The sequence below is a fragment of the Thalassophryne amazonica genome, chromosome 1 (genome assembly GCF_902500255.1).
Source record: "Thalassophryne amazonica chromosome 1, fThaAma1.1, whole genome shotgun sequence".
NCBI lineage: Eukaryota > Metazoa > Chordata > Actinopteri > Batrachoidiformes > Batrachoididae > Thalassophryne > Thalassophryne amazonica.
The window spans coordinates 111,977,258-111,992,123 of NC_047103.1; the positions used below are offsets into that span (position 1 = coordinate 111,977,258).

Below are 14,866 nucleotides of genomic sequence, written 5' to 3' on the forward strand. Positions count from 1 at the left end.
CTGCTGACTTACCTCACCTTTTCTATCCGTCGCAGAGTCGGTTTGTCTTGTCCACCTGGGGGGGTGTTTGGCGGTGAACGTGGGTCCAGAAGCGCCGGGCTTCGATCCTTTTGGGCGCTGGAGAGCGCACCGTCCTTCACTCCGCCAGACAGATGCATGTTTCGTTTGTACACTTTGTTATGCACCAAAGGGGGAAAATAAATTGTTTTGTTATTGGAACTGCTTTCTGGTTGTTTTGGCGCTGGGTTCCGTCAGACGCAGGTCCGCTCCTCAACCCGCATCGACTCATAACAATAATGCTAATTTCTGCAAAAATATTAATCCTATCAACTTTATGTTTTCGCAGCGTTCATACATAAGTGTACCAAAAGACAAATGTCAGCTCGCCCCAGTTTGTCTGTGATCCAAGCCATACACATGCACGCATAGAGGCCACTTGGCTATTATAGTATAGATTAGCCAGTTAATGGGAAAATAATGTACAGATTAATCAATTACAAAAATATTCAGTTGCAGCCCTATTTTCATGACAGACTCCACGCAGCTGATGTCCTTCAGACAAATTTGGGTGCAATTTAAAACCTTGTCTTTTCTGGAAAGTTTGGCAATACTGTTTTAGTGTATTTAAAATGATTACCTTATTCCAGATTACAGAAAATGGACTGGGGATATGGACTGATCTTTTCCCATGATCCTCCTGTGCAGAAAATGGGAGTGACACCTGATAGGATCTTCAACACAGGCATAAAGGTCAAACCTGTTGCACAACATTTGGCAAAGTTCACCTTCTACTGGTTCACTGACCAGATGAACAGACAGGCAGAAAGTCTGTGACAATGAGATCTGTTGCAGAGTAATACATGTTAGCTCACCTCACTGGCAGCTGCTACAAAGATGAAATGCTGAACTGGGACTAGGACCTTGTGATTAATTGCAAACTTTATGAGAGGGTGTCTGACTTTTTTTATTTATTTTGGAATTCTGCAACTTTTGTTAAATACTGGATTTGAAGAACACAATGTCAGGTAGGTCTGGATTTCAAACTGCATTTCTGAATAAATGAACATTTGATCAAAATGTATTATTGTGTAGTAACTGCTGCTTCAGGTGCAGAACTGCTGTCTGGTCATCAGACCTTTTCACAGTGATTCAGTCTGACTTCAACTCAGACTTGAAGCAGCCAATCTATTGAGGGGCTGACGAACACATACTTAGCCAATGTTGTCCTCTGGGTCTAAGCAGGGCCAGCCTTGACCCTTTCAAAGCCCAGGCTTGAAATCTCAAGGTGAATGAAGAAGAAAAAAAAAAAAAAAAACGGCACCAGAAGGCTGCTGCACACACTACACACCAAAGAAATATACATGTGTCTGTAATGGTTTTGGGTGGCACAGTGACTTAGTGGTTATCACTGTTGCCTCGCAGCAAGAAGGTCATGTGATCACTTCCTGCCTGGGCCTCTGTGTGCGCAGTTTGGGTGCTCCAGCTTCTTCCCATTTTCAAGGACATGCAAGTTAGAGGAAGTGGTGACTCTGAACTGACTGTAGGTGCGTGTGTGAATGTGTTTGCTTGTCTCTGTGTGGCCCTGTGACAGACTGGAGTCCTCTCCCGGCTGTACCCCACCTCACATCCTATGACTACTGCTGTGATAAGTTGTCGCCCCCATAACCTTTGACTGGAGTAAGCGGGTATAGAAAATGAATAACTGGATTTATTTATTTATTTTTTGACTGTGTGACTTCATCACATGACTTCTGTCTAAATTTATTATTAAGTCATTCATACCAATCAATCACAAGCATTTTAATGATTAATATTAATACATTTTGGGTGCCCAAATTCTTCCCTATGAAGGGCCAAAACTGAATCTATGCAGGGAGGGTTAGGGGGCCATGAGGCAAAAATAAATTTCAGTGTTATGTCAAAGCATGTTACATTGTATTTTGTAAAAATAAATCAATAAATATTTGAAATCTTAAACAAATCGATTAGAATAAAAAGGATTCTCTGCAATCTCCTTGCAGTATTTTACAAATGTGCAGAAAGAGAGATTTAAAAAAAAAAACGTTTGTTTTTGCATAACATACAGTGCATCTATCAACAAAGTATTCACAGCACTGCACATTTTCTATATTTTTATGTTACAGCCTCATTCCAAAATGGATTAAATTAATTTTTCCCTGAAAATTCTACACATAATACCCCATAATGACAATGACTTAAAAAAAAATATTTTTAGATTTTTGCAAATTTGTTAGAAACAAAAAACTAAGAAATAACATGTAGATAAATATTCAGTCTTTACCATGAAGCTCAAAATTGAGCTCCGGTGCATCCTCTATCCCAGGGGTGGGCAACGAGGGCTGAGACACTGCAGGTTTTCCTTGCAACCAATCACCTCAGCAGGTGGGTTGCTGATGAGCCTCTCCCTTGAACATAAACACCTGGTTATCAATGAAATCACCTGCTGAGACACCTGAACATTAATGAAATCACTTGCTGAGGTGATTGGTAGAAAGGAAAACCTGCAGTGCTTCGGCCCTTCATGGCACATGATTGCCCACCCCTGCTCTATCCACTGATCATCCTTGAGATGTTTCTACAGCTTAATTGGAGTCCACCTGGGGTAAATTCCAGCAGTGAAAGTAAGCTGGAACCAGTGGTGGGCACAGTTCCACTAATCCACTAACTGCCAATTAGTGAAACTAACTTTTTCACTAGCAGATTAGCTTTTCAGCTAACTTTGAAATCAATCAGCGGACCCATTAGCTTCCACTAAATTTGCTTCCACTAACTTTCAGTCCGCTTTGTTTTTTTTTGTTGTTGTTGTTTTTTTGCTGGTAAAGTGAGTAAAATTTAATGGTCAAAAATGTTTGTAAACCCTGAAATCATACGTTAGTTCCTGTCTGTGTCTGTAACAGTCAGGCTGCTGTGAGGAGCTCAGTAGAGTGTCTTGATTAGGGCCCTGTCCCACTGGGGAGAGGATTAATTGTGCATGAACTGAGTATGCAAATTGCGGGTGTTCGTTGTTGTCCGCAACAAAAATGCCCAAAAATGACAAATGTCCCCGTATGAATTACGGATATATTAATAATATATAGCGACTATATGATGAACAATCACGGTTATATAACGCATGTAGTGAGGAAATTGATCCGACACATTGAGATTACCAAGGCAGTATTACGGGTGTATTATGAATGCATCGCGCACGTGTTGCACATGCAACATGGCATCTGCATTGTGGTCATAAAAGAAGCACACTCGGGCCGTCGGCATCACTATTCACACCAACAATACAGCCTCTGGAGCATTTGCTGGACTTGGACAAGTTGATCACAGAGTTAATGTTCATGTTGTCATGCGAGGGTTAACAGTTCATGAGTTTGGGGAGCGAGAGAGGGGGAAGCTGCTCAGGGTGTGAGACGGTGTTGTTTTTTTTTTTTGTTTTTTTTTAGAGTGTCACAGAAAACAGACCAGCGTGAGTTGTGGCTAAGCAGCAACTCTTCCTTTTGTTGGCGTTAAATAAAAGTCCTGGATTGCAGCAGCTATTATGTCTTTGTGGATCTACACAGCCAGTCTGGCACTGACTGGCAGGTATCAAATCAAATCAATTTTATTTATATAGCGCCAAATCACAACAAACAGTTGCCCCAAGGCGCTTTATATTGTAAGGCAAAGCCATACAATGATTGCGGAAAAACCCCAACGGTCAAAACGACCCCCTGTGAGCAAGCACTTGGCGACAGTGGGAAGGAAAAACTCCCTTTTAACAGGAAGAAACCTCCAGCAGAACCAGGCTCAGGGAGGGGCAGTCTTCTGCTGGGACTGGTTGGGGCTGAGGGAGAGAACCAGGAAAAAGACATGCTGTGGAGGGGAGCAGAGCTCAATCACTAATGATTAAATGCAGAGTGGTGCATACAGAGCAAAAAGAGAAAGAAACACTCAGTGCATCATGGGAACCCCCCAGCAGTCTACGTCTATAGCAGCATAACTAAGGGATGGTTCAGGGTCACCTGATCCAGCCCTAACTATAAGCTTTAGCAAAAAGGAAAATTTTAAGCCTAATCTTAAAAGTAGAGAGGGTGTCTGTCTCCCTGATCCGAATTGGGAGCTGGTTCCACAGGAGAGGAGCCTGAAAGCTGAAGGCTCTGCCTCCCATTCTACTCTTAAAAACCCTAGGAACTACAAGTAAGCCTGCAGTCTGAGAGCGAAGCACTCTATTGGGGTGATATGGTCCTATGAGGTCCCTAAGATAAGATGGGACCTGATTATTCAAAACCTTATAAGAAGAAGAATTTTAAATTATATTCTAGAATTAACAGGAAGCCAATGAAGAGAGGCCAATATGGGTGAAATATGCTCTCTCCTTCTAGTCCCCGTCAGTACTCTAGCTGCAGCATTTTGAATTAACTGAAGGCTTTTCAGGGAACTTTTAGGACAACCTGATAATAATGAATTACAATAGTCCAGCCTAGAGGAAATAAATGCATGAATTAGTTTTTCAGCATCACTCTGAGACAAGACCTTTCTAATTTTAGAGATATTGCGCAAATGCAAAAAAGTAGTCCTACATATTTGCTTAATATGCGCATTGAAGGACATATCCTGATCAAAAATGACTCCAAGATTTCTCACAGTATTACTAGAGGTCAGGGTAATGCCATCCAGAGTAAGGATCTGGTTAGACACCATGTTTCTAAGATTTGTGGGGCCAAGTACAATAACTTCAGTTTTATCTGAGTTTAAAAGCAGGAAATTAGAGGTCATCCATGTCTTTATGTCTGTAAGACAATCCTGCAGTTTAGCTAATTCAATCAATCAATCAATTTTTTTATATAGCGCCAAATCACAACAAACAGTTGCCCCAAGGCGCTTTATATTGTAAGGCAAGGCCATACAATAATTACGTAAAACCCCAACGGTCAAAAACGACCCCCTGTGAGCAAGCACTTGGCTACAGTGCGAAGGAAAAACTCCCTTTTAACAAGAAGAAACCTCCAGCAGAACCAGGCTCAGGGAGGGGCAGTCTTCTGCTGGGACTGGTTGGGGCTGAGGGAGAGAACCAGGAAAAAGACATGCTGTGGAGGGGAGCAGAGATCGATCACTAATGATTAAATGCAGAGTGGTGCATACAGAGCAAAAAGAGAAAGAAACAGTGCATCATGGGAACCCCCCAGCAGTCTACGTCTATAGCAGCATAACTAAGGGATGGTTCAGGGTCACCTGATCCAGCCCTAACTATAAGCTTTAGCAAAAAGGAAAGTTTTAAGCCTAATCTTAAAAGTAGAGAGGGTGTCTGTCTCCCTGATCTGAATTGGGAGCTGGTTCCACAGGAGAGGAGCCTGAAAGCTGAAGGCTCTGCCTCCCATTCTACTCTTACAAACCCTAGGAACTACAAGTAAGCCTGCAGTCTGAGAGCGAAGCGCTCTATTGGGGTGATATGGTACTACGAGGTCCCTAAGATAAGATGGGACCTGATTATTCAAAACCTTATAAGTAAGAAGAAGAATTTTAAATTCTATTCTAGAATTAACAGGAAGCCAATGAAGAGAGGCCAATATGGGTGAGATATGCTCTCTCCTTCTAATTGGTGTGTGTCCTCTGGCTTCATGGATAGATAAAGCTGGGTATCATCTGCGTAACAATGAAAATTTAAGCAATGCTGTCTAATAATACTGCCTAAGGGAAACATGTATAAAGTGAATAAAATTGGTCCTAGCACAGAACCTTGTGGAACTCCATAATTAACCTTAGTCTGTGAAGAAGATTCATCATTTGTAACCTTCACTAATGCTGTTTCTGTACTATGATGAATTCTAAAACCTGACTGAAACTCTTCAAATAGACCATTCCTCTGCAGATGATCAGTTAGCTGTTTCACAACTACCCTTTCAAGAATTTTTGAGAGAAAAGGAAGCTTGGAGATTAGCCTATAATTAGCTAAGATAGCTGGGTCAAGTGATGGCTTTTTAAGTAATGGTTTAATTACTGCCACCTTAAAAGCCTGTGGTACATAGCCAACTAATAAAGATAGATTGATCATATTTAAGATCGAAGCATTAATTAATGGTAGGGCTTCCTTGAGCAGCCTGGTAGGAATGGGGTCTAATAGACATGTTGATGGTTTGGAGGAAGTAACTAATGAAAATAACTCAGACAGAAAAATCGAAGAGAAAGAGTCTAACCAAATACCGGCATCACTGATGCCAGTATTTGCTTTGGTATGTCGCTTTCTGCCACACTTTGGGTTTACGTGACATGTTTGTTATGCATTCACAGATTGTCCGCAAATCACCTGCAAAGCAGATGTAATTAAAACGCTTTATTCGTGGCCAATTTGTATGCATTCGCCACAACATATTTTAGTTTGTGATGTGGACATGATAGGCACGATATATATCTGTTTTACACACTGTCCCCGTCCGCTGTCAAGCCGCAAATCCCCGTCAGTTGCGGATATCAGCGGTTAACGGCAGATATACAGCGCATAGAGTGAGTATGTATTGTGTATGAATTGAGTATATATGGAGTATGTAAGGCAGATATTATCCGCATTCAGATTTTTGAACAGCTCAAAAATCCTGGCTGCGGACATGCGTCCCTCTGCGGATGATCATGGGATTGCGTGTTCGGATGACGGCCGACTCATACAGGCATGTTACATGGATGTTGCGAATGTTTGGCGACTATGGGCCAATTTTGTGCGCAATCCATACGCATATCCTTCTAAATGCCAGTGGGACAGGGCCCTTAGAGAGAGTGGCAACATGACGAGTCGAAAAAAAATCTGTCACGCGACTCATGGTGCCATCTTGGGTTCAAAATAGCGTTCACTGATAATGTGTCTGCATGTAAATTTTATTTATTTATGTGGTGAAGTGGAGTCTCGCTCCTGGGCTAGGGCTATTTGTTTGTTTATCCTAATTAAAAAGACACTATAATTTAATTCCAATTTTAAAAGAAGGACCAACAACGCCACCCAGGGATACGGCCCTGGGACTAATCAAAGCCCAATTTGTAACAGAAGGCTGCGCAAGGTACGGGAAAGAGATGTGCTTATCACAAGGTAGATTTATTCTGTCAAATTAGTTTAAAAATATAAATAAAACATTACATATTTCACATTTCATAGTACTGCTTTTCACATTCACCTTATATTGCACAGAATTGCCTTATTCAGTTTCAACCAGATCTTATATTGCACTTAACCGAGTTAAATTATTCACCTTCAACCAAATTAATGTTGGGTGAGCAAGGGTCCAGATCAGACAAAAAAACAAACAAACAAACAAATTAAATACAAAAAAACCCCACTGCAAACCAAAACATAAACAACAAACCAAACACACACACACAAAAAAACAACCAAACATGCATCAAACGCGGCCGAGGAGGAATAAACCCCTCACCCCACCATATTAATCACAGCAGGTGAAATCAATCCCATGTAGTGCGCCAACAGCACCCACAGAGGGCGCCCTCTGCAAAGCAATGTACACAGTTGTTGGCATCCGATGAAATGTGGACGAAGCAACGGCCCTTTAATAGGAGGTGGCGACTCAAACGTACACTCCGCACACCATGGTTCCTTGTGCCTAAACAAGAGACACGGGGCAATTAAAAAAAAAACAATCATATTAACTCAGCCTATGTAGTTGAAATCTTACCTGCCAGTGTAGACGCATGCACCCGCAGAAAGCAGCAGGAGGAGGAGGGGGAAAAAAGCCCACAACAACTCGGCTCTGAAGCAGAATTTGACATTAGCTGTGACACAGCACGCAAAGCCAGCAAGACCATGAACGAACTTACCACAGGAGAGAGCCCCGAGCCCATGACGCGTGCCCGACAGCACACACTCCCACCAACCAGGAATCAAACAAACGCACTCCAGCCAGGCTGCTGCCCTGAACCCGAGACACATGCAATTAAATAACGCCAATGTCAACCGAGGCTACAGAAAAGCACAACACTGACCTGTAAGAACGACTAGAACCCTCAGAATCCGATGCAACCGTGCCCAAACAAATCGGCACAGAACCCGCAGCACGCCGCCACCACAAGCCCACTCCAAGTGGTATATCTCGATGAGCATGCCCTGCGCGCTTTAAAGACCCCGTTGGCACCACCCACCTTCACCTTAAAGGTATGCTGTGCACCAACATGCCACATTCATACGCTGAAAATGTGCATTTGGAGGCACAAATAGACACAACAAAGGCTTCAAGATGTACAGATTCCCTTCAGATCCGAAGAGAAGAAAATTTGGGAAAATAAAGTCAGCTGTGTGGGATGGAAGCCGACGTCATCGTTAAAGCTTTGAGGTAAATTTATTGTTCACTCCCATGTACAGTAAAACTCACCTAAACCGTCATCGTATAAACCAGATATTCGCAGTCACCGGACAAAAAAGTCCCAAAGTTTTTGTATTGTTTTCCATGTAATAAACATTGTGTATAACTGATTTTGTACAGCCGATTGCTCGCTCACATTTGATAAATTATTATATGGTTTGGGATTTTGCCAACTTCTGATTGGCCCATTCACCACTTTCTGAGCTGTACCACATGCTGAGTTGACTGCTGGTGGAGCCGAGTACACCTCGGGTGCAGCGCAGCGCTAGCTAATCGAGTGACACCTTCAATCGATAACGACCAATCAGATAACGTGATACAATGCCTACTTTGGCTGTCAGTTTGTTGAGAAGCTTCTACATGATGCCTGTGCATTATTTCACAAAGACTATTCCTTACCTGACTCCAATGTATGATTCCTGTTGTTCCATTGTTCCCAATGTATACATCATGCAGAATTGACATGTTTAGCCGCATGTTCTCCTTGAATTGCTGGCTGTCTGAGTGGTGTCCAAAAAATGAGGTGGGCTTCATAGATAATTGGCAAAGCTTCTGGGGAAAACCTGGTCTTGTTAGGAGAGACGGCATCCATCCCACTTTGGATGGAGCAGCTCTCATTTCTAGAAATCTGGCCAATTTTCTTAAATCCTCCAAACCGTGACTATCCAGGGTTGGGACCAGGAAGCAGAGTTGTAGTCTTACACACCTCTCTGCAGCTTCTCTCCCCCTCCCATCCCCTCATTACCCCATCCCCGTAGAGACGGTGCCTGCTCCCAGACTACCAATAACCAGCAAAAATCTATTTAAGCATAAAAATTCAAAAAGAAAAAATAATATAGCACCTTCAACTGCACCACAGACTAAAACAGTTAAATGTGGTCTATTAAACATTAGGTCTCTCTCTTCTAAGTCCCTGTTGGTAAATGATATAATAATTGATCAACATATTGATTTATTCTGCCTTACAGAAACCTGGTTACAGCAGGATGAATATGTTAGTTTAAATGAGTCAACACCCCCGAGTCACACCAACCGTCAGAATGCTCGTAGCACGGGCCGAGGCGGAGGATTAGCAGCAATCTTCCATTCCAGCTTATTAATTAATCAAAAACCCAGACAGAGCTTTAATTCATTTGAAAGCTTGACTCTTAGTCTTGTCCATCCAAATTGGAAGTCCCAAAAACCAGTTTTATTTGTTATTATCTATCGTCCACCTGGTCGTTACTGTGAGTTTCTCTGTGAATTTTCAGACCTTTTGTCTGACTTAGTGCTTAGCTCAGATAAGATAATTATAGTGGGCGATTTTAACATCCATACAGATGCTGAGAATGACAGCCTCGACACTGGATTTAATCTATTATTAGACTCTATTGGCTTTGCTCAAAAAGTAAATGAGTCCACCCATCATTTTAATCATATCTTAGATCTTGTTCTGACTTATGGTATGGAAATAGAAGACTTAACAGTATTCCCTGAAAACTCCCTTCTGTCTGATCATTTCTTAATAACATTTACATTTACTCTGATGGACTACCCAGCAGTGGGGAATAAGTTTCATTACACTAGAAGTCTTTCAGAAAGCGCTGTAACTAGGTTTAAGGATATGATTCCTTCTTTATGTTCTCTAATGCCATATACCAACACAGTGCAGAGTAGCTACCTAAACTCTGTAAGTGAGATAGAGTATCTTGTCAATAGTTTTACATCCTCATTGAAGACAACTTTGGATGCTGTAGCTCCTCTAAAAAAGAGAGCTTTAAATCAGAAGTGCCTGACTCCGTGGTATAACTCATAAACTCGTAGCTTAAAGCAGATAACCCGTAAGTTGGAGAGGAAATGGCGTCTCACTAATTTAGAAGATCTTCACTTAGCCTGGAAAAAGAGTCTGTTGCTCTATAAAAAAGCCCTCCGTAAAGCTAGGACATCTTTCTACTCATCACTAATTGAAGAAAATAAGAACAACCCCAGGTTTCTTTTCAGCACTGTAGCCAGGCTGACAAAGAGTCAGAGCTCTATTGAGCTGAGTATTCCATTAACTTTAACTAGTAATGACTTCATGACTTTCTTTGCTAACAAAATTTTAACTATTAGAGAAAAAATTACTCATAACCATCCCAAAGACGTATCGTTATCTTTGGCTGCTTTCAGTGATGCCGGTATTTGGTTAGACTCTTTCTCTCCGATTGTTCTGTCTGAGTTATTTTCATTAGTTACTTCATCCAAACCATCAACATGTTTATTAGACCCCATTCCTACCAGGCTGCTCAAGGAAGCCCTACCATTATTTAATGCTTCGATCTTAAATATGATCAATCTATCTTTGTTAGTTGGCTATGTACCACAGGCTTTTAAGGTGGCAGTAATTAAACCATTACTTAAAAAGCCATCACTTGACCCAGCTATCTTAGCTAATTATAGGCCAATCTCCAACCTTCCTTTTCTCTCAAAAATTCTTGAAAGGGTAGTTGTAAAACAGCTAACTGATCATCTGCAGAGGAATGGTCTATTTGAAGAGTTTCAGTCAGGTTTTAGAATTCATCATAGTACAGAAACAGCATTAGTGAAGGTTACAAATGATCTTCTTATGGCCTCGGACAGTGGACTCATCTCTGTGCTTGTTCTGTTAGACCTCAGTGCTGCTTTTGATACAGTTGACCATAAAATTTTATTACAGAGATTAGAGCATGCCATAGGTATTAAAGGCACTGCGCTGCGGTGGTTTGAATCATTTTTGTCTAATAGATTACAATTTGTTCATGTAAATGGGGAATCTTCTTCACAGACTAAAGTTAATTATGGAGTTCCACAAGGTTCTGTGCTAGGACCAATTTTATTCACTTTATACATGCTTCCCTTAGGCAGTATTATTAGACGGTATTGCTTAAATTTTCATTGTTACGCAGATGATACCCAGCTTTATCTATCCATGAAGCCAGAGGACACACACCAATTAGCTAAACTGCAGGATTGTCTTACAGACATAAAGACATGGATGACCTCTAATTTCCTGCTTTTAAACTCAGATAAAACTGAAGTTATTGTACTTGGCCCCACAAATCTTATAAACATGGTGTCTAACCAGATCCTTACTCTGGATGGCATTGCCCTGACCTCTAGTAATACTGTGAGAAATCTTGGAGTCATTTTTGATCAGGATATGTCATTCAAAGCGCATATTAAACAAATATGTAGGACTGCTTTTTTGCATTTACGCAATATCTCTAAAATCAGAAAGGTCTTGTCTCAGAGTGATGCTGAAAAACTAATTCATGCATTTATTTCCTCTAGGCTGGACTATTGTAATTCATTATTATCAGGTTGTCCTAAAAGTTCCCTAAAAAGCCTTCAGTTAATTCAAAATGCTGCAGCTAGAGTACTGACGGGGACTAGAAGGAGAGAGCATATCTCACCCATATTGGCCTCTCTTCATTGGCTTCCTGTTAATTCTAGAATAGAATTTAAAATTCTTCTTCTTACTTATAAGGTTTTGAATAATCAGGTCCCATCTTATCTTAGGGACCTCGTAGTACCATATCACCCCAATAGAGCGCTTCGCTCTCAGACTGCAGGCTTACTTGTAGTTCCTAGGGTTTGTAAGAGTAGAATGGGAGGCAGAGCCTTCAGCTTTCAGGCTCCTCTCCTGTGGAACCAGCTCCCAATTCAGATCAGGGAGACAGACACCCTCTCTACTTTTAAGATTAGGCTTAAAACTTTCCTTTTTGCTAAAGCTTATAGTTAGGGCTGGATCAGGTGACCCTGAACCATCCCTTAGTTATGCTGCTATAGACGTAGACTGCTGGGGGGTTCCCATGATGCACTGTTTCTTTCTCTTTTTGCTCTGTATGCACCACTCTGCATTTAATCATTAGTGATCGATCTCTGCTCCCCTCCACAGCATGTCTTTTTCCTGGTTCTCTCCCTCAGCCCCAACCAGTCCCAGCAGAAGACTGCCCCTCCCTGAGCCTGGTTCTGCTGGAGGTTTCTTCCTGTTAAAAGGGAGTTTTTCCTTCCCACTGCTTGTTCACAGGGGGTCGTTTTGACCGTTGGGGTTTTACATAATTATTGTATGGCCTTGCCTTACAATATAAAGCGCCTTGGGGCAACTGTTTGTTGTGATTTGGCGCTATATAAAACAATTGATTGATTGATTGATTGTTTTTATACAGTGTACACAATGCAGTAAAAACTGCACGCTCAAAGAGCACAGAAAAAAATGCTGCTGATTGCAGCTGCTGCTGCAGCTCCTCACTCTTCTGTTAAACTCTGTCATAATTGTGTTAAATAAAGGACATACGAGGGCTGTCAATAAAGTAACGGTCCTTTTTATTTTTTTCAAAAACTATATGGATTTCATTCATATGTTTTTACGTCAGACATGCTTGAACCCTCGTGCGCATGCGTGAGTTTTTCCACGCCTGTCGGTGACGTCATTCGCCTGTGAGCACTCCTTGTGGGAGGAGTCGTCCAGCCCCTCGTCGGAATTCCTTTGTCTGAGAAGTTGCTGAGAGACTGGCGCGTTGTTTGATCAAAGTTTTTCTAAACCTGTGAGACACATCGAAGTGGACACGGTTAGAAAAATTAAGCTGGTTTTCAGTGAAAATTTTAACGGCTGATGAGAGATTTTGAGGTGATTCTGTCGCTTTAAGGACTTCCCACAGTGCGAGACGTCGCTCAGCGCTCTCAGCCGCCGTCGTCAGCCTGTTCAAGCTGAAAACCTCCACATTTCAGGCTCTATTGATCCAGGACGTCGTGAGAGAACAGAGAAGTTTCAGAAGAAGTCGGTTTCAGCATTTTATCCGGATATTCCATTGTTAAAGGAGATTTTTTTAATGAAAGACGTGCGGACGGGTCCGCGCGTCGGGACGCAGCCGACGCGGTGCGGCGGCACAGGAAAAACACCTCCGTGTTGATAACCATTTGTAAAATCCAGGTGGCTTTTGATGGCTTTCAGTGGAGTGAGTATATGAGAAATTGTTTAACAGCAGGACATGTTCCAACTTGTCCTTAAGGCTTCCAACGGAGGTGTTTTTCCTGTGGCGGAGCGTCGCGGCGGCTGCGAGCCAACGCGCGGACCCATCTGCACGTCTTTCATTAAAAAAATCTCCTTTAACAGTGGAATATCCGGATAAAATGCTGAAACCGACTTCTTCTGAAACTTCTCTGTTCTCTCACGACGTCCTGGATCAATAGAGCCTAACAGGTTTAGAAAAAATTTTGATCAAACAACGCGCCAGTCTCTCAGCAACTTCTTAGACAAAGGAATTCCAACGAGGTGCTGGACGACTCCTCCCACAAGGAGTGCTCACAGGTGAATGACGTCACCGACAGGCGTGGAAAAACTCACGCATGCGCATGAGGGTTCAAGCATGTCTGACGTAAAAACATATGAATGAAATCCATATAGTTTTTGAAAAAAATAAAAAGGACCGTTACTTTATTGACAGACCTCGTAAGTCCTGCTCACAGACTGATTGCCAGAGACAGGACATGTCCACATTAAGTATAACTCAAGCCATCTCCACATTTACTCACGGACGGTTCGTTCGTGCAAGTGCGTGCATCTTGCACGTGCATCTCGCAGTCAAAGAAGGAAAGATAAACTATAACAGAACTCCTAGTGCAGACCTGCAGCTCAGCACAAGAACAAATATAAGCTAGAAGAGAAATCAGAGTGCACAGTCTGGCTGCAGCGCGCACCTGACGCAGACGTTCCTGTGTCGTCATGACAACCACAGGAAGCAACTCAAGGCAGCCCCGGTGTGAAAGAGGCATTAGAGATTGTGCTCATGAAGTATTTTGGACCTGTTGGTGCAGTATGACAGTAATAATAAAGAGTTGAAACTTGAGATTGATTTTTCAGTTTTAGTATGTTTGACAAATGCCCAATTTTCTTGTTTACCATATAATAAAGCAGTTATTGTTGTGTGGGCCGCTGAAGAGGAGGTACTGCTGGCCCACCACCAGAAGGCGCCCTGCCTGAAGTGCGGGCTTCAGGCACAAGAGGGCGCTGCCGCCTCAGGAACAAGCCATGGTGACAGCTGTCACCCATCATCCGTGACAGCTGTCACTAATCAACACATCTGGTATAAAAGCAGGAAGACACCTCCACCAAACTGCCGAGATATCATCTTCATCTGGAGGTAATACTCTCAGCCCTTTTTGTGAGATTTATAAATCTGTTATTGTGAGTGTTCGCAGGAGAACCGGTCGTTTTTGCGGAGGCTGTGCAAGACGGCGCTCCTTTTCATCTGAGACCGCTGCAACGTGTTGAGTGAGAGGTGGAGGTGGCATTCCCACCATTGTTACTGGGTGTTCACACACCCACTCTTTGACTGTCTTTTGCTTTCTGCCAGCAGTACCAGATCCAACACGCCGGGAAGGTGGCCACCTGGGGACTCCGGGACTTCGGGACTTGGCGGCTCCAGTATTCCTCGGTGGAAATCGTGTGGTTCCGGTTCGTTTCCAGACGGGCGTCTCTTATCGTCGATCCTGCCCACACGACACCTTTATTAATT

General features: G+C 42.5%; 1 protein-coding gene across 1 annotated transcript in view; it reads left to right on the forward strand.

Moving 5' to 3' along the window:
• Nucleotides 1-838: 838 nt before the first annotated feature.
• Nucleotides 839-14,866, forward strand: part of gyg2 (glycogenin 2) — a 139,623-nt gene continuing 125,595 nt past the window's right edge. The window contains exon 1 of the mRNA XM_034173521.1: nucleotides 839-1,025. Coding sequence (XP_034029412.1) covers nucleotides 1,019-1,025 — 7 coding nt within the window. The 5' untranslated portion in view covers nucleotides 839-1,018. The remainder of the gene's footprint in view (nucleotides 1,026-14,866) is intronic.